Source organism: Carettochelys insculpta, chromosome 7, assembly GCF_033958435.1.
Source record: "Carettochelys insculpta isolate YL-2023 chromosome 7, ASM3395843v1, whole genome shotgun sequence".
In the NCBI taxonomy this organism is placed as follows: Eukaryota; Metazoa; Chordata; order Testudines; family Carettochelyidae; genus Carettochelys; species Carettochelys insculpta.
The window spans coordinates 29,107,287-29,134,271 of record NC_134143.1 but is presented as its reverse complement, the minus strand read 5'-3'; the positions used below and the strand labels follow the sequence as shown (position 1 = coordinate 29,134,271).

The 26,985-nt window shown below is 38.9% G+C and overlaps 2 protein-coding genes across 2 annotated transcripts in view; one reads left to right on the top strand and one right to left on the bottom strand.

The window, feature by feature from the left end:
• Window positions 1-26,985, top strand: part of CTNNA3 (catenin alpha 3) — a 751,450-nt gene that overhangs the window by 354,505 nt on the left and 369,960 nt on the right.
• The window catches only part of LRRTM3 (leucine rich repeat transmembrane neuronal 3), a 124,632-nt gene that overhangs the window by 97,462 nt on the left and 185 nt on the right, over window positions 1-26,985 (bottom strand). Inside the window, exon 2 of the mRNA XM_074999562.1 lies at window positions 23,072-24,603. Within this exon, the coding sequence (XP_074855663.1) occupies window positions 23,072-24,603 (1,532 nt within the window). The remainder of the gene's footprint in view (window positions 1-23,071; window positions 24,604-26,985) is intronic.

The following is a 26,985-nucleotide window of genomic DNA, read 5'->3' as shown; positions in this document are numbered from 1 at the left end:
TAGCATCTTAAAGATTAAAAAATTCATTAGGTAATGAGCTTTGGTGGGTAAGACCCACTTTTAAAAATCTGAATCAGGACTGCTTGCTTTTCTAAACCTTGATGTAAAAGGAGGAATCTGGACTCAAGGTGCATGAGATAATCTTATTTTTATTACTGAATTGTGTCCAATAAAATCTATTACCCCACCTTCCTTTTCTCTTTAATGTCCTGTGTCCAACACAGCAATAACAAATCCAGACTTGGCCATTTTTGTAGAAAAGTGCTTAAGATGTTTTGTTTTGTTTTTTTCTCCCGAATAACTCTCCAAAACAGAATTTGCATTTGTAAAAACAATCAAACCTGCATCTACTTGGGGTCTGAAGTCTACTTTGATCTAAGTTTTCAGACTAAAGGCTCATCAGTCACAAAGTTGTTATAGGGCTTTTAATGCTACAATTAGAAACATAGGCTACTGATGTGCTAGTAATTGCTGTATTGGATACTCTGGGAGTTTTATTCCATTACTTTAATGAAAAGAATACAGAACACAAAGTCAGTGATGTTCTGCTGACTTGCATTCAGAACAATATGTTTACCCTGAATCTCTTCAGACCACCTTAATTTGTATCGTATTTGACAAGCTATCAAAAGCTTGCCAAAGCTTTCCAAAGCCTACAAGCTTTCTGTGGTGATTAGGAACATTGTTTAAAAGAGAGTGTTTTATTTTATGTACTAGTGGCCAGTAGGTCTTGAAGCAATATTTTTTAAAATAGTTTCCATCACAATTTCATTATTGCAAAATAAATGCACATGAAAGTTTTTCATTACAAATTAAAGGTGGCTAGGAATCCTTATTTTTTGCCCTTCCCCTTGTTTCTACCTTCTTTTCTCAGGGTGTGTGTGTGTACATACTTTCCCAAGCAGAGAAAAACAGAAAAAACCATAATTAAAGAAATATGAGAGGGGTAGCAGTGTATCTTCAAAAACAGCAAGCAGTCCTGTAGCACCTTATAGACTAACAGATATTTTGGAGCACAAGCTTTCGTGGGTGAAGATGAAGTGGGTCTTTGCCCACAAAATCATAAGCTCCAAAAGTCTATAAGGTGCCACAGGAATTCTTGTGTAATAAAGAAAGTTTTAAGTTTGCAAGTGTTTCTATAAGGGATCGAGTAACTCCCCAAACCAGTCACAAAATTTTACATGTTTTTTTTTTTTCAAATCCAGATGCTAGACTCTTTGCAAATGCCCTGGTAGTGCCTCTGATTCCCTGCAGCTGTTTAATCCATTTTCACTCACTAGCAACCAGCGTGACTCATATCATCCACCAACTTGAACATTGTGCACAAAAGACAAGTGGCGTGATGTTTTTCTGGGACTTTTTAGTAATGTTCAGAGTAAAAAGTTTGTGGGTTTGGGGGGATGGAGGTTTTAAAGTGTGTGCGCTTCATAAGTGGAGATGATAGCCATCTGATAAGATGGAGGAAAAAATATGCTTAAGCATATCCGTAGAAATAGTGCACATGAACCAAAGGTGCTATCTTTAGTACTAATTGAAAGAGGAATCAGTTAATATGTGAGTTGCTTCAGTTTCACCAGCATGGAGCATGAGTTAGGAATTCAGGTGTACACTACCCTGGCCTCCTGGGGCTTCTCAGCTCCTAACAGAACAGCTACAGTGTCTTTGCCACTGGAAAACATCTTTACAGGTGAGTATATGAATAACAATAATACTTACTCAGGCATGTGAACAGGTTTGAAATTCTCTAATGAAAGGTGATATAATGCTTTTCGTTTAAAATTGTATTAAGAAGCAACATTGATTTCTAAGTACAACTAATTTATTGTATTATGTAGAACAAGGGGAAAGGTTAATGTCTTTAATTAAAACAAGTCTAAAGGAATTAATAAATAGCTGACTTCATGAGCTTTTACTTTTCAAATTATAATTTGCTTGAAAATAAAGGAGCTTTTTTTCTTTGACAGAGAACCTAATTGTAGAAGTGGGAGGGATAGCTCAGTGGTTTGAGCATTGGCCTGCTAAACCCAGGGTTGTGAGCTCAGTCCTTAAGAGGGCTGTTTAGGCATCTGGGGCAAATAGGTTTAAGAAAAAAAAAATCTGTCAGGGACAGTGATAGGTCCTGCTGTGAGGACTGGATGCAGGGGACTGGACTGGATGACCTCTGAAGGTCTCCTCCAGCTCTTTGAGAAAGGTATATCTCCATATTTTTGTAGTTTTTAAATACATCCTGGAGTGACAAACTTTTATTTTGTACTTCAACTAAAGCCAAAAGAAAAAAAAAAGAAAGTAGTTTCTGCCCCCACACCCCGAGTGCAAGGATATAAGGACATAAATGTCCTTTGCATTATTTACTGCTAAAAATCCAAAAGAGTATAAGGGACAGCAGGAAAGAAACAAACCTGGTTTTGACTACTGGGGGATAGTGACTCAATTTAAACAAAAATGGCTTTCACCGGCTGGCTAGACCTTGTAGAAGGTGGCCTAAGAAGGATCTAGCCTAAATATTAGTAGTGGCATAGTCAGAAATATCCTAATGTTGCATGTGTCCTATCCTTACATGCATCTGGACTTTCTGTGGTAAGGACAGCAGTCTAAGAACTTAGCCTTGAATATTTCATTTTTCTATCAGCATGAAAACTTCTTAAAGAGGCTATAAAATGATCATCCTCTCCTTGTATGCAGAAGAGTGGTCACCATCTTGTACTTCTCTGGAGCTTGGGATGTTACCTCATGGTTGTTATCAACAATCTTTGATTTATAGGTCAACAAGGCCTGAGATGCTAAAACTTCATCTTGTAAGAGGAGAAAAAACGATTCAATAGTCTAGAAATTCTCTTTGGCCAGTCTTGCATGGTGCACCGGGCTTCTGGCCCTTACCAGAGCCCAATAGTCATGCTGCTCTAGCTGTACTGAAAGAAGCTTGCTGATTGCAGACATATCTGGAGGTACTTCTTTCTTGAGAAAAAGATAGTGTTTAGCCACATTTACCCACTGAATGGCTTCACTGTTCTGAATTTCTCAGAGTTTGATCCCCTCTGACTGCATCGTATGCCAGTTTTATGTACAAACCATTAAGATACTCAGAAAAGGAAACTTAAATAGTATCTTAATGCATGAATGTGGCATAGAAGGCTAAACTTTTAGAAGCATCTCTTAGGCTCTGTGGTAAGCGTTTCTGCAAAACCATTGTGTGGATACAGTATCTGTTACTACCATGTGTATCTACTTTTGGCTTATATGAACATTTATCCTCTGGAAAATTGCTGGTTAATATTCATCATCTAATCAACTAACCAGAATGAAATGTAGGATAGAGAGTTTTGATTCAGGAATGACAGGTTTTTCTAACCAATATCAAGAATCCCCCAAAATTTCCACTGGATACATGTCACTGACATAACAGTAAAGAGCTGAATATTCCTTTCCAAATCTTTGCACTGAGCTGCCCAGTTTGCTAACAAGGAGTTGCCTCCCCACTGCTGCTTCTCTTGCTCATTTGAAGAATTGCTCTAAACTGTGTAATGGGCACAATGTATGGTATTTTCTGGATAAGCATCTTGCATAGCCAAATGGAAAATACAGTGATCAATGGCTTCAAAGATATTAGAAAATACGTTGCCACCCCATATGGCTTTTTGCTTTGGGCTGGGTAGAGAACTGAAGGTTGAGGAAGAGTGCTCTCATATGTGGTGTCAATTAGCTGTCTGGGATTCAGAGATTGCTTCCATTGCCTTACTAGTCAGAATCCACCACCACAATTTTGTCTTTGCAGTTTGAAAATGTCACACACGTTCATTTGCTCTATACTGTATATTACTGCAGTGCAAACTCTGCAGGCTACAAAATTGGAATTAAACTCACAAAAGTTAAAGAAGAAGAAAATAAAGGGAAAGTTAACGGTCACTGACACTGCTATTGGCTCCGCTCCTATAGATTCTGCAAATTTTGATGTCTGGAACATCAATATGATTAGGAAGGTCTACAGGTTGTTGCTATTATCTTGTTATTGCCATATCCAATATTATTACTGTCAAGCAGGACACCATTTCCTAAAGAATAGCCTGTGTCTGTGCTGGTGGTTCACTTGAGAAAGCTAATGATACGATATCAAAATCCAAAGGGCATGCTGTCGTCTTCTTTGAACAAAATTGAAACAGACTAAAACCAGTGCAAACGATTCTTTACTGTCCAACTCCCCTGTGCTCTCACTGAGGGGATTTAAAGATAATGTATCTATTTGCTGGTGGAATTCCCTTAGTGTGTGGGTTTGCCTGCATAGCACAAAGCCACTGTCTTTCAATTCTCATCATAGGCTATGAGCTGAGGGAGTTGAAGAAGGAAGAGGGTACAGCTGAGAGTGTAGCTGCCGTTGAATATAAATTAGTATAGTTCTGAGGTTTGCCAGAAGGATCTCCTACCTAGGAGGCCAGTAGACTCCTTGACAGCCTAAGAATAGCATTAGGTCTGAAACAACAGAAGAGAAAATGTCCTTATAGAAAGTAAAAACTTCAACTCTATGGAAGCAAGTATACTTCTAAATCCTTAGGGCTATGTCTACACAGCACCGTAATTTTGAAGTAATCCAGTCTGGAATAGTTTATTTTGAAATAACACTTCTACACACACACATGCATTTTGAAATAGCACCCCAACTATGTCCAGACACAGTGTCTTATTTCACAATAGTGCCACTGGATGCCATTATGGCTTATTTTGAAATAGCGCTATTGCATGTTTTAATGGTGCCTATTTTGAAGTAGGCATCGTTTCTCCTGCAATGAAGTTTACAAAATTTGAAATAACATACTCACTATTTCAAATTTATTTCAAAATAGTGTGTGCATAGTGTAGATGCTAGCAAGGTTATTATTTTGAAATAATGGCTGTTATAAAACAAAACAATAAGAAAAACCTTCTGTGTCGCCATAGCCTGAGAGCGCTCAGTAAAAAGATTGAATTGCTTGATTTCAGACTCCCATGGCCAAAATGCAGAGGGATCTAAATATATCTACATATGTAGGACCGATCCAAGCATATTGAAATAAAAATCAACTCCACATAACATCTTTAATCCAAGACCACAAAATGCTTTACAGATATTGAATGAGTAACCCTGCAGGTGCTAAAGATATTACAGATAGATAAACTGAGAAACAGGGAAGGAAAGCCAGATTTTCAATTGTTCATCATTTTTGGTTGCTGAATTTGAGACCTTGTTACAATTTTATTCTAGACTGTTTCACATCCTATTTCATCTCTCTCAGACGCGCAAAACAAATTGTCTTCTGGAAATCTCCTCCATACTTCCTCCAGCTATGTTGGTGCTACACATCACCGTGACACATTTGTAAATGCTACATTAAATGTGAATTTTCACTCCACTTTCAATTCTACTGCCTTGACTAGATAGTCCATCAGAATTGTAGGTGTCCCCCTTCTCATCGCTCCATCCCAGACTTCACTGAATTCATTCAGCAAAAGTATACTTAATGCTTCTAAAAACAATTTGTCAGTATCCTAATCTTCTGGTTTGGTTTGTGAGGGAAGGCCTCAAGTCACTTTTTCCAGCGCTGATACACAACAGGATTCATTGCTTTCATTGTATTGAAAGAAGGGCACAGGTAAGAGCACAGGTTACAAATATTCAAGGGATTATCTATCAAATTTGTTCTTGTTTGCATTTGGAAATCTACAGGAAAGGAAGGTCTCTCTGTCCCAGAAGATAGGTTTTTGAATTTTTAATTTAAATGTCTTGAAATAATTCTATTAAATAGACCCAAAGTGCATTATAGCACTGAGGGGGAGTGGGGTTTGGAGGAGTCACAGATGATTCGGATGTAACTCTGAGAGCCTGTTCTAACCAGGCATTTTAATTAATCAGATCAGCTGAAGAAATGTCTGTGGACTGCAGACTAGCTGTCAGCCTTGTAAAGTACCCTGTCAATAGAGGACTTCTTTTTCTGAAGCTACCATTCCCCCAAGTCTTTTCAAGTACATAGAAAAAATGGAAGATTTTCTTTAAACCACTATGAAATTAGCCTTAGGCAAACCTGCTCCCTTTTTCCAGTGCAAAGGCATGTTCTGGCTGTAATATACGTGTAGTTCCAGAATAAATCATTGACATTAACATTACAAATCAATTTGGTTGAAATGTGAGACTGCTTCAAACCCTGACAATGGCAGTGCTATCAAAATACAGACTAGATTTAAGGGGGAAAAAAGGCCCTCTTCTAAAGTAATAAGCATTCTGTTACAGTAAGGTCAGTAACTCTGCAATAACCTACAGACATTGATTTCAAGTGCAGATTTTTTTTTTTTCCTTGAGCTTTGATTTTTCATGTAAAACTTGTCTGGTTTGAAGGTACAGGTTTCATGATAAAGTTTGTGGACTTTAGAAATATAGCTTGATTTTTAGCTTTAAGGAAATTGGTGGTTTCACTGTAGCTCGTATCTCCTATTAATTGTCGATGTAGTTCTACTTGAGAACCATAAACAAAGGTTTGAACCTTACAATATCAATTCAACTTCTAAAGAAATTATTAAAAAATAACACAGGTCTAAATGATTTTGAGAGATCAGCAATTTTGGTCTAGAAACAAAAGATGTTTGCCAGGATGGAAACTAAAATGCAAATATCGAGCATGCTACTAGTGTAATAGTTAATATTAGAAAAGGGATGGTGGAGCAGGGGTGAAAACAGTCATGAAGGAAGAGTGTATACAAATTCTGCTGTATTGAAGCAACACACTGTGTACATCACTTGTGCACAGATCTGGGAGCAGAACCCTGGATCTTTTAGCTACTAAAGGGAAGGTCCCTAACACCAAAACTAAAGAACAACTCCATTTATTTGTGTGGTGTGGTTGTAGGGTATCCGTTCCTCTCTGTGGACTGGTCACCAGAGGGTCACCTTATCTACACATGCACGCAAAGCCAGGGCTTGTAAGTACTAGCAGGTAACCTGTACAGCCAGTTAGCACTGTGCTTGAGAAGGTACGTATTCACCTTTTTACAGGGAGGCTGATTTAATGATCAGTAAATGAAATTTAAAATATTCTGAATGTATCAACTATTCAAGCCATATTGTATACGTAAAATAGTTGTGCACTTGGGAGTTTGCCTATATCTGTGTTTGAATTTGGTTATAGCCAAAACACCTTTTCCAACTCGCATTTCTCATCAATACTTTCAGGTGTAAGCAAACTCCTGAGTCCTTTGTGAACTGTCACCATCACCACCATCTAGCTAAAGTGGTAGGAATAAGTATTTGTGCTGGAGTTGTCGTCAGCGCTGTCCCTTGCACAGATTGTGGCTGGGTGAGGTGGTAATGGTGCTGTGGATCTGTGTCTCTACTACTTCTCTCTTCCTTGCAGAGCAGCTACACTGCAAATACAATTGGGTCCTTTGCTTTACAGGATTAACGGGAGTAAATAAGATGCATGCATGCAATGAAGAGCCAGCATTTCTTTTTGCCAATGGAATTTCTTATTTTCTTGCTATGTGGTCATCCTTATTTATTTTCTACTTGGGAAAGACAGGAAAAAAGTTGCCTTTTCTGCTTTTTGTTTTTGGCTGGGTTTGCTCTAGCCCCCTCTTTTGGGCAGGGGCATGGTAATGGGAGACTTTGGCAGATACTGATGAGGCACTGCCATGAGTATGCAGCACCTCATTAGTATAACGGCAGCCGTGCATGATTCGAAAGTGCCGCTTTTGGAACACACACTGCCCGTGTAGATGGGGGCCTTTTGAAAGGACTCCCTGATTTTGAAAGCCCCTTCTTCCCATTTGGTTTTGCTGAAATCCCTCATTACCATGCCCCTTCTGAAAGGAGGGGGCTCATGTAGACACGGCCTTTGGGAGCAAGGAAATTTAGAGGCAGAAGAATCTTTGCTGGATTGGCATCTAAGGCTCTGTGTGTGTGTGTGTGGGGGCCCTTGCAGTCCCCCTCATTTCTGAATTGTAAAACATTAAAACAGAAAAGATTTATGAAGAGACAGAAAAGCCTGACGAAGAAATCAATGGTAAAATTTTACCCTATTACAAAAATATGCCTGACCCAGACAGTCTTTGTAGAGCTAGCTAACTAGGGACTGTGTAATTCTTTCATGGTAACATAGCCCTCCTCACAGGCATGTAAGCATTAAAAACACTTCTGGGGGTAGTGAATGTGGGTAAAAATCAATAACAGCTTCTGACACGTTAAAAGGAACAGATTGTAAACTATTGTTGGGAATACAACATGTTTGCTCCCCCTCCCAGTTGGTTGCACCTATTACTTTTTTTTTTTTTTTACATCCTTCCATGGATATTCTGAATGAACTAACCCATCTTTCACCACCTACCTCTACCATTACAATGAAGAAGGAGGGCGTTTTTTTCCCTCCCCAGACCTGGTGAGCAGAACCTGACTGCAAAGTACAATTTTGACAACCTAGTGGCTGCAAAGTTCAATTTTGACAACATCTTTGTTCTACTTAAGGCCTCTTTGTTTATACAAGTTCAAAGAACTGAGTATTCCTCAGCAGAGCTTTGCTACCTGTGGGTATCTATGCTAGCTTGGCTTCCCACTGAAGCCCTTCTGTCTGCTGATTGCCTGAGGAAGGAGCTGAGCAGTTCATACATTTAGCAGCTGTGACTGGCTTCAGCTTCAAACAAATGTTTAAATAACATTGCTTGATGGCAGTCTGCAGTAAGCTTCCCACAGCTGATATCTGCGTTTTAATCAATGCCACCATTCCATGCAGCTAACTGTCGGACAGAATACCATATTCAGTATTTTGGGAGTCCTGGAGGGCTAGGGAAAAAAAAGGCCTGCATTGGAAAGGGTGGCTTTTTTTTTTTTTTTGAGAGTGGTGGGTTGTATACATTTAGGGAACTTTTGTATTTTAGTATCTCTTCCATTGATAAGCAGCCTATTCAAATAAATATAGGCTACTGTCTCAAGCTCATGAACTAAGTGGAAATGATGAATATTTGTAATGATTTCTCACTACGGTGTCTGTATCTAGGAGCATTTTCTTTTACCAGCTCATTAATAACTTGGAGCCACTAAGCTTACAGAGCTGCATAAGGATTTAAACTTAATTGAAGTCCTTTTTTCTTTACTGACACAATGTATTTTACACACTAGATGGATGTAATTAGAGCAATGAGGCTTTAAAAGAAATTGGCTTTTTTCAATTTGACATATTTGCTATGTCAGTTTATACATGAAGCCATACCATACAGATTTCTACTTCTGAGGGCTAAGGGAAAGAACTTACAGTTTTTTAAGTAGAATTACTGATATGGAGCAGCTTTACTTCAAAACAATTAAAATCCAAATAAAACATGCTCTCAAATATGAATGTTCAATCTATTATGTTAGGATTTAAGATTCTTTTACACTGCTACAAAAACAAAACAAAAAAACCCAATTATTCCTATTGCAAATTGACCATCTGATTACACATTGTAGTAGCTGAAGAAAAGACACTTCCATTTTACAACTGAAAGATTTTTGTGACTGTGTTCTTATTAAAACATTCATAAAATACATCCACCAACAGAATCCTGCTAGATTATGCTACCAACTGTTCCAGGACATGCAAGCCATAGTTATCTTTCTCACTACAAAATCACCACTGCCTGGCCAATTAACTAATCGTTCATTTAAAAATAGCTTCATTTTCTCCAGTGACATGACATATAGAAAGTCAGAATGTTGAGAGACTGTATTTTGTCAGGGATTTTTCATCCCTCAGGCATAATCGTCCCCGTGGGCCAGGGGAAACAAGCCTTGGGCCTTTAATATCATTACAGGGGCAGGTAGACTCTAAAAGGTACATAGGCTGCCAGTTAGCAGCCCCCTGTAACGGTCACTCTGTGTCAGTTGGTTTTACTGGTAACCTGAACTCACAGACATTTCAAAATCATGGATTTAAAATCCAGGCTCCTCATTGGACAAAGGTGAGGCAGCTTCTAGAGAAGGACCTGTTTGAAAGCAGGACCTTCAGAACGTCCGTATGTAAATAGACTCATGAATAATGTATGAGATCAGGGAATATAAGGCAGTGCCCCACAGCGCTCGGGGGACTTGGTACCAGCTGCCTCTGAGGCGAAGACTTTTTGAAGAGCTCCTGCCTTTTTGAAGATTCCCTGAAGCAATTCCACCTCCGCCCAGCAGGGTCCGCCCTGCTGAGGTACTAGCTGAATCACACAGACTAAAAGAGCTTAGGCAGCAGCTCTGAGGTAAATTGGGTGAGGGGCGAACTGGCCTCACCCTTAGGGTGGGGTACTGCGCTCTCGCTCGTTAGTACCCAGAGCCTGTCAAATCACTGTGGCACCCCCGACCTCGCCGCCGACAAGCAGCTCAAAGGTGAATTTGGTGTGTGTCGAACTGGCTTCACCCTTAGGGTGGAGTACTGCGCACACATCAATTAAAGCCTAGAGCCTGCCACCTTCGCAGCACCTACGCTCTCGCTGCTCGTCGCTTTGATTCTTCTTCACCGGATGTGACCAACGCACTCAACTAGACTACCGGACTGGACCCTTACACCTGATTGGACATGTAAAACCCCCTCTACGCCCTGAGACACTAACTCTAAAACCTAATTCGGGCTATGTAGGGGGATTTAACAGACTGTGGCTCAGGTTGCAGTTTTACTGGATCAACTAAGAGCCATAACCCGGAGTTAAAATTATTTGCTCCGAGCTGTGCAATTGATTAATAAGCCCATAGTTAAAGCCGTGTTAGTTAACTGTTATTGCTAAGGTTTCTCTTCTTCCTCCTAACCTTCCCTCTTTCTCTCTCCAATCCCCACTGGGAAATCCGTCATATATTATCTCAGCTGGGAGGAAACCTTGATAGGCTGGACCTCAAGGTTTTCCAATAGGGTGGCTCATCTAGCCATCCAGAGCATATAGGGGTAAAAAGCTAATTTATCTTCCCTAGCTCGGAGAAAAACTCACTTCAAAACTCATTAAGTCTCTTTACCTTTTTGTTTTATAAGAAAAGTCTCTCACAAACTCCTTCCATGGAACTCTTGTTGGTGTTTAGTGTAAGTGTTTAGAATATAATTAGACGTAGTTAAGTTAGTGAATAGTCCTATAAGTTTAGTTTACATACTGTGTTGTTTGTTTGTAAGTTGCTGTTAATAAATATAATCATCATTTTATTCAGTCTTCCTCTCCTCGTCTCACCCTTGCCTTTAACGAGCGAGCCAGCTCCTGACCTACCGGGAACTAGCATCTCCCCAGCCTCTCCCCTCTAGCACAACGCTGGTCTCTAGGCCCCCTGCCAGAGGTGGGTGGGGTTAGCCTGCTGAGGAGTGGAGCGGCCTATGCCTGTCGGCGGGCTTCTGCCGTCTCTTCTTTGCCCTCGTCTGAGGCCCCGTGGGGATCCGGACGGAACGCTGGTGCGGGGTCAGCGGGGGGTTTATTGCCCGTGATTCTGCCCGCACTGACATATTTGTATTTAAATTTCCTTAAGATTTAAAAAAAAAAAACTGTTTGGAAGTAAATTCAAAACCTTCAATCTGGAATGGGCTTTACTAGAAAATATCAAGTGTATACTCCTTTACAGAGCTATCCATTCCCTATAACAGCTCTATTTTTATTTTTGACACTGTAATGTGGAGAACATGAAACCAATAATGAAGTTTTAGACTTTATAAAGCGTTAATGGTAGGACTCTATTGAAAGGAAAACATAAAAGCTTTCTTATTTTTTTTTCCACATGTTCTTGTAGCTATGGACCTTTCATGACAAATCACATCTTCAGGTGGTCCTTCTGGCTTAAATGAGCAGAAACCTGGTATCCAAAATCATACATGAAAGAAGAGAAAGTGTGTTTTAAACAAAAACAAGTGAAATACGTGGCAAAAGCAATGTACGTTATTCAGATCCTAAATTAATACTGCCAGATACCTTTTGCTGCACGTCTATGATAATTCTGACATTGTAGCTCTGTAAAAACTGTTAAGTGTGATCTTCCATGTAATATTTAACCAGAATTCAAACAGAGAAACAACTAGGGTGGTTCCCCCCCCCCCATTTTTGGTTTAGTAGTCACAAAAGTAGATCTTTAAGGACTGGTTCAGTGTGCCAGTCCAGTGTGATTTATCAGCAGGTTATTTTTAGCTGGTACGGTGTACTAGAAGGACTCCCTGCCAGCCATCCCCAGTCCCTTCACTGGCTGCGCTATCTCTGTGTACAGTGCTGGGGCCTGCGGTTGATGCAGGGAACACTACAGCAGCCTGAAGAGCTACTGGTGTTCTTCTAATATCCCTGCTGCCTCTCCCAGTGCAGAAAGGAGCAGAACTGCCAGGCCCAGCCTATACACAGAAGCATGGCAGCTGTGTGGAGGGGCTGGAGATAGGGTGGAAGTCCTGCTTTTTTCCCCTGCAGTTACTCTGGGTGCTGTGGGACCCCCACCTTCCTACCCCCCAGATAACATGGGATGGGAAGGGGAGTAGCATGGCAGCCCCAGGCTGGGGGTGGGGTACAGTTATGTGAGGGTCCTTAGGGGAGGTCACATGTCCTTCCCTGAGCTGTGTACTCTCTCCACATATAGCAGTGAGAAATTTTGTTTACTTGGGCCACTGGACAGGTTCCACAGTTCTTGCTCGGTTCTGTGTGTTGTGAATCTCTTTGGTGGCATTGAAATTGTCAGACAATATATTGTAGTCAGAATCATAGCTGCGCTATGTGAACCTAACTTGTGAATGGTGAACTGCAAATATATGGTATACATTTGTGTCCAGTATATTACAATGTGACTGAGTGCTGGTTGGTTGAAGACAGTGCAGAATAGAACCAAATATACTGCCATGAGAATATATTTGTGTATTACTATACTATGATGTGGAAAGATGATATACTGCAAGTAACATTCTGAGATGTCCGTAGAAATCTAGTGTTCTAGAATATTAAACAGAACTAGGTATGCCTTAAAAAGAGAGAGGGAGAGAATACCTGTTCTCAGAAAATCACTAAATGATTTGGGTGAGTATGATATGATTGCTATTAGCAGATAGCTTGGTTAAAATAAGTACTTCTGAACCTTTTGTCAGCCACTTAAACCAAGCGGCAGTATTTTCGTCTTAGGCTCGAATAAATTCAGTTACTTTAAATATTTATGGAGAGTCAGCAGCAGCCAGCTTTCATAAGGCAGCAAAGATCTTTTGACTGTACAGTCTAGTTTCAAACAACTGTCTCCTGCACCACAAAAGCAACTATATTTTTCCTGAGTTTTTGCGGCATCTCATCCCCAATTAGAAGACAGGAAACTGGGATAGATAGTCCATTGGTCAGACCCAGCATGGACATTCTTGTGGTCTTAGGGTTTCTAGGAAGAATGGTAAAAATCAGAAATGCTGATATAGGTTGAATCTCTCTAGTTCTGGCACCCTTGGGACCTGACCAGTGCCAAATGAGTGACTTTGCAGACCACAGAAGGTCAATATTGTCTAAGATCATTACCAACATTTCTGCGGCCTACTTGGCTCCTACATGACGTATATGGTAATTTACGGCTAAATAACAGCACAGAACACTGAGCACCAGATGTTGGTTGTAAAAAAAACTTTATGGGACCACAGGAAATGTGGCTACACCCATGGTAAGTGATCATCTAGCTAACAAAAATCATGCCGGATTTCTGATTGTTGCCAGACAACAGAGTGCCAAATTAGAGAGGTTCAGCTTGTATAAATAGGTGCCAGTGAACTACTTCTATTTACTGCAGATGATGAGGATCTTGCTCATGGGTGTTCCAAACATTTACTTGGAGTTCATGACTCTTTGTCTCAAAATATTTCTGTAATGGCTTAGTCTAGAAATGGTTAATGGGAGGTGTAAGGAGAAGTTGGATGTATGGGAAGGGAACACTGGCAGATCATGGTAGGTGGAATCAAGGAAGTACAGAAGCTAAGCTGACATTGAAGCAGATTTGGAGGAGTGGTGCAAAGAAGCAGGTGAAAAGAGAAGAAAAAGAAACATTCTTACATATGGGTTTTTGTGTGTTTGTGTGTGTGTGTAGGGGGGGAAATGATATGTTAAGCCTTTGATGCAGTGAAGACTTTAATTCCACCACATACAATTCTGCTGCAATATAACCACCAACTCTCACTTATGACAGACTTGCCAAAGTCTTCAGCAAGATAGGCTTCCTTAGAGAGACCACCTATAGGCGGTCATGCTATGTCTAGACTGGAGGGATTTGTTGGCAGAATTTTTTGTCAGAAGATATCTTCAGACAAAACTTCTACCAACAGATTGTGGCCAGACCACCAAAGTGTATTTAAACAGTGATCTGCTCTGTGGACACAGAGCACCCGGACAGCTCAGCTGCTCTTTTGGCAAAACGGCCAACCAGAAGCACAGCAGACAGGGTTGCCCACTGTCCTGGAAACGTTTCTGTCAACAGAAGGCCCCCAGAAACATCCAGACTGTTTTTTTTTGTTGACAGATCTCTGTCAACACAGACATCCTTCCTCTTGGCAAGTGGGTAGAGCTGTCAACAAAAGTGCTGAGTTCTTTTGACTTACAGAATCTGGGAATCTGGATGCTCTGCAAGGTTTTTGTCAACAAAACCCTCTAGTCTAGACATAGTCTTAGAGGAAAGGCTCCAATCTTGTGCAGGAGCCTTCTACACCTATCAATTTTCAACTCTTTTGAGAAGATTTTCAGACACAAAGGGCAATTAAGGTGTTCAACTACAAATGAAATCAGCGGGAGCTGGGTGCCTGACTCCAGTCTGAAGATTACTTTATTTATTGGCATTCAAATAACTAAATAAAATAATAAACGGATATGGGAATTTAGAAACAAACAAACAAAAACTTCCTTTAAAAGTCCTATAGGAGCCCAGTTACCATCCTCAAAACATGCAATTCTACAGCTTGAAAAAATCCAAATACAGGTTGAACCTCTCACATCTGGCACCCTTGGGACCTAACCAGTGCCAAACAAGAGAATTTGACCAACCACAGAAGGTCAATATTGTCTAGCAGCATTACCAACACTTCCACTACTTAATGGGGTCTTAAAAGACATTTGGGGTAAATTACCACTAAATAACAGCACAGAACACTGAAAGCCAGAACTGGTGGCTGGAAAAAATCTTAATGGGACTACAGGAAACATGGGTGCACCCTTGATAAGTGGTCAATTGGTTAACTAAAATCATGCCGGATTATGGATGTTCCTGGATAAGAGAATGTTGGATTAGGATAGGTCTACATAGCAAAGTTATTTTAAAATAAGGATCCTAGCATCTACATAATGCAACCACTATTTCAAAATAGCAGCTGGCTTATTTCAAACTTGGTAAACCTCATTGTATGAGGAATAGTGCCTATTTTGAAATAGGCCCTATTAAGACAGGGAATAGAGCCTATTTTGAAAAAAGCCATAGTACTTCCAATGGCTCTATTTCAAAATAGGCTCTATGTATGTAGACACTGTATTTCGAAATAGCTAAGTGCATTTTTGTGTGTAACAGTATTATTTTGAAATAAGCTATTTTGGAATGGCTGTTCTGGAATATTTTATTTTGGAATAAGGTAACTGTGTAGGCATACCATCCTATATTGCTAGTAGATTGTTTCTACTAGCCTAGCTGCAACTTAAAGATTCAAATTTACACAAAGGGGGGAATATTCAAAGGCAGAAATGGGATGACTACCAGCCTTTGCAATCCTCCCCCAAGATAAAAAGTAGCCTCATTTTAAAAAGCAAAAGATTAGAAGTATGCTTCAATGGAATATAGCTACCACCACTAGTAATACGTTACATATATCTGTATCACTAAAAACAAACATGTTGGAAAGTTCATGAAATAATCTGGCTCTGTGAGTTTTCAGCACAAATCTGTAGTCTCCAAAGCTTCCGAAAAACATAGCTTTATAATTAAAAACGGTAGAATGTGAAACTGTGATTTACCCATCAGTAGATCTGGCGTAGGTGGTTGAGGAAGGGATATGAACATACTTGAAAAATGTGGTGTGGGGTTTGTTTGTTTATTTATTTATTTTGTAATGCCCAGGCCCAGTATCTGACAGCCTGTCTCTCTAATATTAATTGGCGAATTAATACCTGTGAAACCCAGCACAGCAGGCGATACTACATCTTCATCGATTCCTCATAAATAGCAGTGTGACATCACTTCTAGAACTACTAAAAACATTATTCTGGAGGTAACAAAATAATTCAGTTCAAAATGTTTGCATTGTTCACAGATCAATTCATACCCAGACTTTCATGTAGCTACCTGTAACATCTTCAGAAAATAATTCTTAAGGGAGGTATGAGGTAAAAATGAGTAGAAGATTATTATCAAGATTTATATATGCCCCGAACATTAGCTAGGAAAATTTTTAAAAAAATAAATATATCAATATATTCAGAAATCTATTTTCTGTGGCTACAAATGCAGGAACTTTTTACTTAATCTTGCCCTTGTTTAAACATGTGTAACCCATACGGGAAATGGAACTTGTACCCACAGCTTTTTACTATGATTGCAGGACTCCTGTATTCCTGCTCTTGAGCACATTACTCTTCAAGTAATATCATGTGGTGGCACCTACATTACACTAGCAGCCATGGAAAAATCTACGTTGATCAGCAATTTCCACATTGTGGTATTCACTATATTGCACTTATAACCTGTTACAAATACAAACAATCCTGTTGTATGTCAAGAAACAATTCATGATAATTGTTAGAAAATATTTACTTGATGATGGTGACTGCTCCGTATTCATTGCTTTGACTAAATTGTGCTAGTTTCTAGGATATGAAGTTTTCTAATTGCACTGTTTGGTTAAAATGTTGGTTCACAATTGGCCATCTCTTTATGGGGTTACTGCCAGAGTATTCTTATTTAATGTATTGCCTATTTACAAAAAGCGCAGGCAGTCATATAACTAAACTTTTCTGCGCCCAATTGCCCTCATGTCATACCATTATGACACTAGTTACACTGGCTATCTGTCAGCCTGAGAATAAAATTTAAATCTTTCCCCATATAAACTTGTTTTGTTATAACATCAAATTTAACAAGGTGAAACGGAGGGCAGGAAGGGGGGAATCAAGGTATGAAATCAATGTCATAATGGCATACCTGAAAACAAACATCTGGGTACATAGCTGTTGTCATGGTTTACTATAATCCTCCTTCATCTGCATTAAATGAATATTCAGTCCTATTAAGGAACACTATACTCTAAAGTTGCCATCTTTCAGATGAAATGGAGAATCAAAGCCATTGACATCCTATGGCCATTAAAGAGCTTGTTCCATTTTCCACTGTAGGTGGTGACTCTGTTGTCCAGGCAAAATTAACCTTCAATTCTATTTCATTAAATTCATCCTGAGGTTTAACTTGGACACACTGAAGTCAGTGTCAAAGCTTTCGTTGACTTCAGCAGGCCAAGATTTCTTACACTTTCAAAAACAGTCTTGTACGTAAGTTTTTGTGTGGGATTGATGTGAGTTTTGTATACAAGTGCTGCACTCCACGTCAGAGGTTGCTGCATGTCAGTGTTGGCTAGGGTTAGTAAATCTGAGAGACAAAAGTGGGTGAGGCAGTACTTTGTTTTATTGGACCAACTTCTCTTGATGGAAGAAACAGGCTTTCAGGCCTCACAGAACTCTAAACATGTATTGCCTCAACCAAGATATGAGAGAAAGTGGCAAATTTAGTTTTTGAGAATTCAGTTCAATTTCTTTTAGTGCATGGGCCTTATGTTCCTGGTCAGGTAATTGGCTTGTGCATTTTTCAGGTACTGTCCTGTTTTTAACGTGACATTGTGGTGAAATATCCATCCATTTGATATGTGATCAAGTGTTTCAATATTTTAAAACCACGTTTAAAATATTTTTTCCTTTCTTGATGTTGTGTACTGCTATGTTTTAAGTTTATTTTATATATCTTGATGCTAGTTAATTATACTTTATAAATACATAATAATTAGTATTCCTGTCTGCACCTTGTATTATTTTATGTGAACTTTTCTTTGCTAATTCATTAATTGCTAAATATACAATAATGTGCAATAACAGTTACAACCCTGCATATTTCTTGCCAGCATTTTATACTGCTGCTATGTTCATTCACTCGCTGAATTAATTCAGAGTGACTCATAGACAGAAATGTGAAATAAATGTGATTACTGTGCACTTGACTACTTACCATAATACAGAGTTGGAAGGGAACTTTATGCTATTATCATGATGTATAGCTGAAGACAAATTTAAAGCCAAAACGTAAATGAGAACTGAAATAGAGACTTCTGTGATTAATCTAATGAGCCACAGGATGTCACTATTGTTCCACACAAATTCAGCTGAAAGAATATTTATCTAGAGTTGGGTGATTGACTATTATAATGTTGTAAATATGTAATTACATTTTTATATCAAACTTCACTGGGTTACATAGCAAGCAAACTACATGTCCATCTCTCCCTTCCTTTATAACCTTTAACTCAATGTTTGGAGCACTTGTCTAGGCTGTGGGATACCAAGGTTATTGAGTCTGTTCTGATATGGCTATTGTCTGAAGAAGTGGGTCTGTCCCAGAAAGCTCACCACCTAATACATTATTTTGGTAGTCTTTAAAGTGCTACTGGACTGCCTTTCTGTTTTGATAGAATATAGACTAACACAGCTATCTCTCTGTTACTGCTCAGGAAGAGGCACTTGAAATCAGAGCTCCTCCTCCTTAGGTCAGTGACCTAATCACTATGCGAAAAGCTGTGCTAAGGTGGGCTGCTCTTAGTGTCTGGTTTTAAAAATGTTCAATTTGGTCTAACTATTCAGTGGAGGGGGGACTTGGATTCAGATCTTCTCTCTTGGTAGGTGAGCAGTCTAATTATTGGATTGTAGTATAAGCTACTCTTTCCACTTTTTCCTCTTAAAGCTGTTCTACATGGGGGGAAAAATACTTAAAAGTTCCACTGTTTCCAGAGAGAGAGCAAAAGGGAGATTCTATAACCTGTCAATTAAGGCACTTATCAATGACGTAAGAGATGTGGGTTCAAATCACTCTGAATCAGGCAAAGAGAAGATTTGAATCTAAATTCATCTTGCTCCAGACTGGGGATACAAACATGGGTGTTTCAGCTCCCAAGCCAAGTGCCTAACCATAGGGCTAAAAGTTCCAAAAGTGGAGTTGTATGCCCTTCTTCTCTCTTTGATACTTTGCAGGCCTGAAATGGACTTCTCAAATTTGTGAACCAATTGTAAACATTTTTGGAGTTGAGCCAAATATTTTCCCTGATATTTCAGTTTGCTGGCTGCATTGAAAAATCATTTTTTTCCCCACCAACTCAGTTTTGTGCTTTTGGGGTACTGATTTTTTTTTTAACTTCTGGTTGTTCCACTTTCCACTATAAATCCATTGCAAAATGAAAGCGCACAAAAACCACTGGACAGGGGGCTGACCTACACTACAAAAGTGCGTTGGTACAGCTAGGATTCTCAGATATGTGAAAAAGCTACACACCTGAGAGATGTAGTTATACTGATATAACTTCTTATGCAGATAATGCTAGCTCAATGACAGAGGTAAAGCTGTACCCCATACTCTTTTTTAAGTGTAGACATACCTGGGGTACAGCAAAAAATTATATCTGGAATGAAGCATCTGTGGCCAAGGAGCTTCCTTTGGAGGAGGAATAGGAGAGGGCATCATTGGCTTCAAGTGCTCTTGGTGCTTCCCTGTTCCTGGAGTGTACTGATGCTACTCAGGTCCAAGGTGTAATATAAGGGTACTTGGGGATCACTGGCACATACAGGAATCTTGTCCATAGCTGCTTCCTCCAGCCATGCACGTATACTGGCAATCTGGAGGGCTGACCTAGACGAGACTATGGCTCCTGCACAATACCTGTTGGTTCCTCTACATATGAGAGATCCTCTAGGAGTGGGGTTTAAGGTGTCTTTATGCCAGAGTGGCAAAAAAGTACCCTTAATAAGGCAAAATCTGGGCCAAGATCATAAATATTTGCTCATACTTGAGAGAGAATGAAAAATGTCACATGATCCTGCAACCTTTAAAAACTCTGCCTGTTCAAGAAGGGAAGGGAGAAAATTTTTATCTGGGACTTACTGTAGTTATGTGAAATTCACCATTTAGGACTAGAAATCAAAATGGTTACGATTTGTGACAATAAGTCTGTTTTATATTAACCGCGAAAACAAGTGGCTTTAATGCTTTTGTTAAATTTGATTGTGGTGCAGCTAAATTGTAGCATGGATTGGTCAACATAGGACTCTACCTAGATTGAACAAGGAATTTATCTAACATGATTTGGAGATGGATTAAACTTTTATAGCTTGTTGTAACCATAACTGGATTTAATAACCATTGTTCAACTCAGCTCTCTTAGCTATTCAGTTGGGGATAGTTGGCACATGTGTTCATGTTCTGCACAGTCAGCCAACAATTTCTTTATCAAATAACTGTAGTAATATTTACCCATCCATGTTTATCACTGAAAAAATGTGAAATTGTAAATATAAACTATTAGGCATTTTCATGTAATACTGTAATTGAATAAATTGCCCTTCTACTCATGCCTTTGCTTTAATATAAGCATCCTGAATTTCCATCATTATCTTAACCATCTATGCTGAAGTATTTAGTGCGCTAATAATGGTTTCAGTGGCTGGTATTTGAAGAGATTCCATAGTTGGTCTCAGTTTTGTACCTGTATTTCTTTCATACTGACGCACACCTAGATTTTTTTTAAAACACGTAGTTTTGTTGTTTCTACAAGTATTTTCCTCTGTAAGTGATTGTTTTCTATTTAATATGCTCTTTGTATATAGTCATAACATATTTTAAAAAGAACCTTAAAATATTTTAACTCATTCAACATCAAGTTCCACTGAGAACACAGTTACTTAACACGTACAGAATATTTTTATATAATAGTATTAAAGATATTTTCTAAGTATATGAATCACCCCAAAATACAGTTCTTTATCCGTCCAGTTTTTGGTAAATATGATTTTTTTGTGTTTGGAACCATATGGTGTTAGTCACCATTTCAGGTACTGGTGAAGCCAAAAAGTACAGGGATGTCTTTTAATCCTATACGTCTGGCAAAAGCTAATCCTTCAGTTCAGTCATAGACCATATTTGCTGGTAGAAAATGTAGTCCTTCAGTGGACTTAGATGTATTCACTTTACTGATTTTTTATATAAATTTCAAAACCACAACTTGGGGAAAATGGCATTATGCTCAGCAGTACAGTTTAAAGTGCACCAAGCTCCTGCATTATTAATCATACTGGAATCTAAAACTCTTTGCACTCAGTAAGCATATGGTACCAGAATTACGTGATTCAGTATATTGTGAATAGTCCAAGCTATTATTTTGTTTATAGACCTTAAAAAAGAAAATTGTTTCCTTATACTAAAAGGAGCTTAAGTCCATTAATACTGCATAAATGACACATTGAACCCTTGTTTCATTGTACTGAGCACAGTTCAAGATGATTTATTTTGATTATTTTCCCCAGTAAGCAAAGAATGCAGAAGAACACCCTGTTAGAAGGTTTTGCTTTTTCAATCTGCTGCAGTAAAACTGTGTTGTAGAAACCTTCCTTCAAGTGGTCAAAGACATGCACTTTACTAAAGCAAATCAAGTTACAAAACAGAGATCTTGAAATTACTGATTAGCTTTTTTAACAATGCTACTGCATTTAAAATGGAGAAAGCAGAGAGTTTAAAATATCATTTTGTCTATATGTGAAGGTTATAATTTATTTTAAAATATGGGGGATGGTATATTCTGCAATAATTTTGTCAATGTCTTTGAGGGATAGGGACAGATACCCAGATTACAAATATCCATCTAGCTTAGTCCTGAAACATGCTGAATGGCTTCACATTAAAAATGAATATGTATCTCTGTAATGTCAGCAGGGTTATGATAGAAACAAATAATTTTTATAAATCATTTTGGAAGCCTTCTTCCTTTGGTCAGTTTTCACTGTAAGCTCTTTTCAGCTGTTGTGCTGCTTCTAAATGTACTGTGATTGGCTTTCTAAATACTTGAAGCTTCATTTAGCTTTAACATGGGTAGTGTGCAAAGGACATCCACATACTCTAGTGAGCACGGACCACAAATAAAATTGAAGAAAATGAAAGATTTAATGGTTTCATTAACCACATTAATGTCTTTGACAGTCTTGAAAGGAGAATTTCTAATGAGCACCCAAACAAATGTGTGCAGGAAGTGGTCTTGCATTTGCTACTGCACATTTGAGTTCCTCTAATTACATCAATAAGGAATTTCTGCGCTTGGTTTAATGAATGCCTTTTGACTACTTTCTGAAAGGCAACTGGATATAAGAAGGGCTAAACACTGGCACCTTTTGTATTAAGCCACATGAACAGGTTTCAATGAGTAGTTAGCTCTAGAAATTCCTTTTTGCATTTTCATATGCTAAACGGCAATCTATATTTTTCTCTCTTTACTTATTAAGCCTAGATTTTTCTCCCTCTTTAGCTTACGGTGACACACAGAGCTGCTGAAGCTTTTACTTAACACTGGCTTCTGATCATCCTTGCAGTGCAAAAAAATGAGGCATTCTTTCAGGGCTGCTCCATGTCTAAGATTAAGCAACTCCTAGAATTTACATGAAGATGTAATACCCAGCTCAGTCAATGTGTCTTTGATTCATGAAAGTGAACTTCAAAATGTTTTTCTTTGCATTGTCATTTTCTGCCTAAACACAAGCATGCTCGCTGCAGATGTGGTGAATTAGTCATGAAAGAAGTTACCTATTTAAAAACAAGTGAGATTTTAATTAAATCAGTAGATGGTCTGTACAATAGATGTCATATTATATCAGAGCTGCAGCTTCACATTTATTTGTGGGATTTAAATTGCAATGGGTTGGTTATGTATGAAAATAAAATAACCAGTATTATGAATGTACAAAAAAAGTGACAGGGAAGTGCTGTGCCAAAGCAGTGGAAAAAAATACATTCCCTTTATAGTCACTAGAGTTCAATAAAGCATCACCATTTCCCAGCTTTTAAATGCTCTTTTATCACAATGGTTCATACCTCACATTCCCTGGTGCCTGATTTGTTATACGCGCAGGGTCCAGTTCCATTCAGCAACATCTCACTGGTTTCAGTGTTGGTAGGTTTGTAATCTACGTAAAATTCCTGTGTGGTTGGAGTCATTTGCTTCAGTGACTGTCTTTTTTTTTTTCTGTGCCTTCGCATGAGAGAGTGTTGCTGCAGCTGCTTCATACTGGCTGGGTAACGCTTCCATGATACATAGATTACCAGCAGGATCACAAGAACGGACAAAAAAAGAGCCACGCTCCCTGCTATGATTTTATGAAAAGAGATGTGTTCTGTGTCATGCTCGAGCTCTGAGCTGGATTCAGTGGTTCTGACAGTTGGGGGCAGCGGGGGTTTGCTGTCATGTTTAGGCCTGGTCAGTTTTGGTTTAAAAGTTGGCTTTGGGGCAGCTTTTGCTAATTCAAACCTCTCTGTAGTACTTTTGCCACAGATACTGTAGTTTTTCACTGCGTCAATAACGTTCACCCCCTGCAGCTCTTTGGGGCTAGCACATATAATTGTATTTTCCCTCAGGCCTTTAAAACTTTTTAGCCAGTTTACCAGAGAGCAAATGTTTCTGCTGCATTCCCATATATTCCCAGCAAGGCTGATGTCATTGAGGGATATCCAAGAATCCAAAATTTCTTGACCAATAAACGTGAGCTTGTTTGAATCCAGGTTGAGGCGCTGCAAATTGGGCACACACTGAAAAACGCTAGGTCCACTGAAAGCTTCTATTTCATTGCCAGATAAATCAAGCCTTTGTAATGAGCTCCAGGTCCAGGACATAGTTTGTCCTATCACACTGATTTTATTCCACTGTAAATAAAGGTTTTGAAGGCTGACTAGCCTTGGAAAAAGTGCCAGGTTCAGCTTAGAAAACTGATTGTGCTCCAGGTGAAGCTCCTTCAGTCTGATCATGCCTGCAAAGACATTCCTTGCTAAACTTCGGATACGATTGTAACCCAGGTCCAGAAGTTCAAGGTTTCTGCAATCTTGGAATATTCGAACAGGGATGGTTCTTAGGGAATTGGATCGCAAATGTAAACTCAGCAGCTTCCTTAAGCCTCTGAACTGTTCAGATCCCAGAGACTGCAGCTGATTGTATGACAGATCCAAGTTACGAAGGTTTGTCACAGGTCTGAAGGTATTATTAAGAAAATAGGAGATTCTGTTGGAACTCAGGATCAATTCTTTTAGTCTGCGTATTCCATTGAAAGCATTTTCATCAATAGTGCTGATGTGGTTATGGTCTAGATACAGCCAGGTGAGCTGATTTAGACCTTTGAACTGATTATATTTTAGTCTTTGAAGGCTGTTATAGCGAAGGGACAAACCTAAACAACCAGCAGATATAGTCAATGGTATCTCCTGTAATTTCTGAGATTCACAATATACCATTTTTCCTTCGCACCTACAGCCCTTAGGGCATCCTCGTTCAGCAGAAGAAAGCATTGTCAGTAATACAGTAGGGGCTATTACCAGGGCTACAGCTGATCCGCTCAGTAGCCTAATTACATTGAAACCTGTAAATAAAAACAACTTAGAAAAGTTATCCCCCCAAAAGATCAGTCATTTTAAAAATCATGCTAAGAATCTTTCTCTTAAAAACCATTTAAGACATTTCTAGCTTGACAGCTACTTTGCATATTTTCTTTTAATGAGATTTTTTAAAAAAAGTCTTTATAACTATAGTAAAATAGTTAAATAACAATGTAATCAATAGACATTTTAACTATGATCCTTAATCATATCAAGGTAAGTCTACAGAACATTTAAAACAGTGTCTATGCAGAAGCTACATTCTGTAATTTTTTTTTTTTTTAAATTAAAAACATACCCATCCTTTTATGTTGTTCAAAGGTCGTCCTTAGGTCTTTTCTTTTTTGCTTAGGGTGCCACAAGCATGACAGTCCCTGTCAGCTGCACTGTTGTGAGTCAGGGCTTGCTGACACCCAGGAAGAAAAATTGGACCCCTTGGGAGATGGACTGATTTTGGAACATTATTCTTTGCCAGCCATGCAGAACACTCCAAGAATAAATAAATCCCAACACACCATTCACAGAAAAAATTCAGATTCTTCCTAGGTAATAGGATCTTCATGGATATTACGGTTTTGCATCTTTCCTGTTAGAAGCCTGGCTTTTAAAATCTCTCTTTATATGAAAACATAATAGATTCTTCCAAGCAACATTTAGCTATCTGAATTCATGTATCTGTATTCCATAGTACAGCAGTTATTGCAGTTAGCACCGGATCCAGCTATAAAGCTGTGTAGGAGCACAGAATAACGGAATAACACTGTACAATGAACAAGCTCTGTTCACTTCTGCATACTGTCATTCTGAAAGCTTCTCCGACTGTTGCTTTGGTTTCAGTGAATGCAGTCTTATGTACAGCTGCCCCCAGTGGCAAAAAATATTATGGGCATGTGCAGAAATGTCGTCCTTTTTTTTTTTTTTTTTTTTTTTAATTCTTGCATACAATAAAGACTTCTGGGAAATGTGATTTGTTCTGGGTAACTAAATGGGAGTGGAGTGGTCAGCTTCAGTGTGAACTAGTGAAATATTTTGAAATTTACAATTCTGTCTCTTGCTTCTGTTAGACTTTGTATGTGCACGCATACACTTTTCACAATAGCTCACTACTTTTCAATGCAGCATCAACTGCTCAGTGTTCCTTTAACTGATCTTTTTAACAAAGATAGACTATTTATATACTGACAAATATTTTGAGGCTAACTTTTTGCCTTCTTGCCTTTTTAAAATCAGAGTGGAAAGGAGGCAGGGAATTAAGTATCTGGTTATGAATTAAAATGAACCTGCTATTGTTTTGTTTCACGGTATTAATTATTTGAATTGCAAACTAGATGTAATTAAAAACATACTCTAAGCTAAGGAGCCAAATAGATTTGATATGGAATTTAGCCCTATTGACTTTTGTCATGTAAAGATGTGTTTAGGGAAGGTTTTAAGTATATTTTCTGTAATTAAGAAATGTTTTAGGGTTTGTAATTTAATTTAAAAACCTCTTGGGAATAAATTGTACAAAAGTAAAAAAAAAAAATCTGAAGAGAATAAAAACAAAAAAATTGATTTGTGGCCAACCCTTACATGTGCGTCCAAGGATCCTTCCTCCATCCCTTCCTCCTTCTCCTGTGAGACCTGCAGGAGCAAAGAGCCATGCTCTTCTTTGCCTGGTCACTTCACAGGCAGGATGGCACAGGGACTGCTACTGAGATTCTTCCCCTCAAGGAAGAAAGTGTCTGAAAGGTGGTAGAGGGTAGGTGAAACAATATCTCTGTCCCCTTCCGGAGTTAGAGCAGAGGAAGAGTGTGCCACACTCTGTAAAGGGGTGGTACTTCGTGGCATTTCCTCAAATGCACCTGGGATGCTTTGAGCTCTAGGAGGCAGAGTACCTTCAGTGATCTACTGAGGTAATGTAGCTGTGCACATAGTGCCTTAGTGCAGGCTGTGACTTATATCACAATGAAGTACCTTGTGATTTAGAATCAGATGAAAGTATTACAGCTTCATGTAACAAAATTCCTTTTGAAACATACCACATTTTGAAATGTGAGCAGTACACTGGGAACTAACATTTCACATTGTTTTTCTGAACAGAGCATGAAAACCTTGAGGTAATGTTCTGACATGCCTCTTACTATGCATGGCTTTATCAGAAACAAACAAAAAAAATAATAGAACATGAACCCACAACCAGAGCTTTCTCCCTGAGCTTGCTGTTCCCAGGATCTTCTACCAGGATCTGTTCTGTCCTCCTGCCTCTCCCATCTCTCTGGTTGAGTAAAGGAGTAGACTTTGTCAACAAAAGTGAGCAGAACTTCAGCAGCTTTTTTCATGATTCTAACAAATGCTAATAGGTTGACCAAACAAAAGAGAGTGTC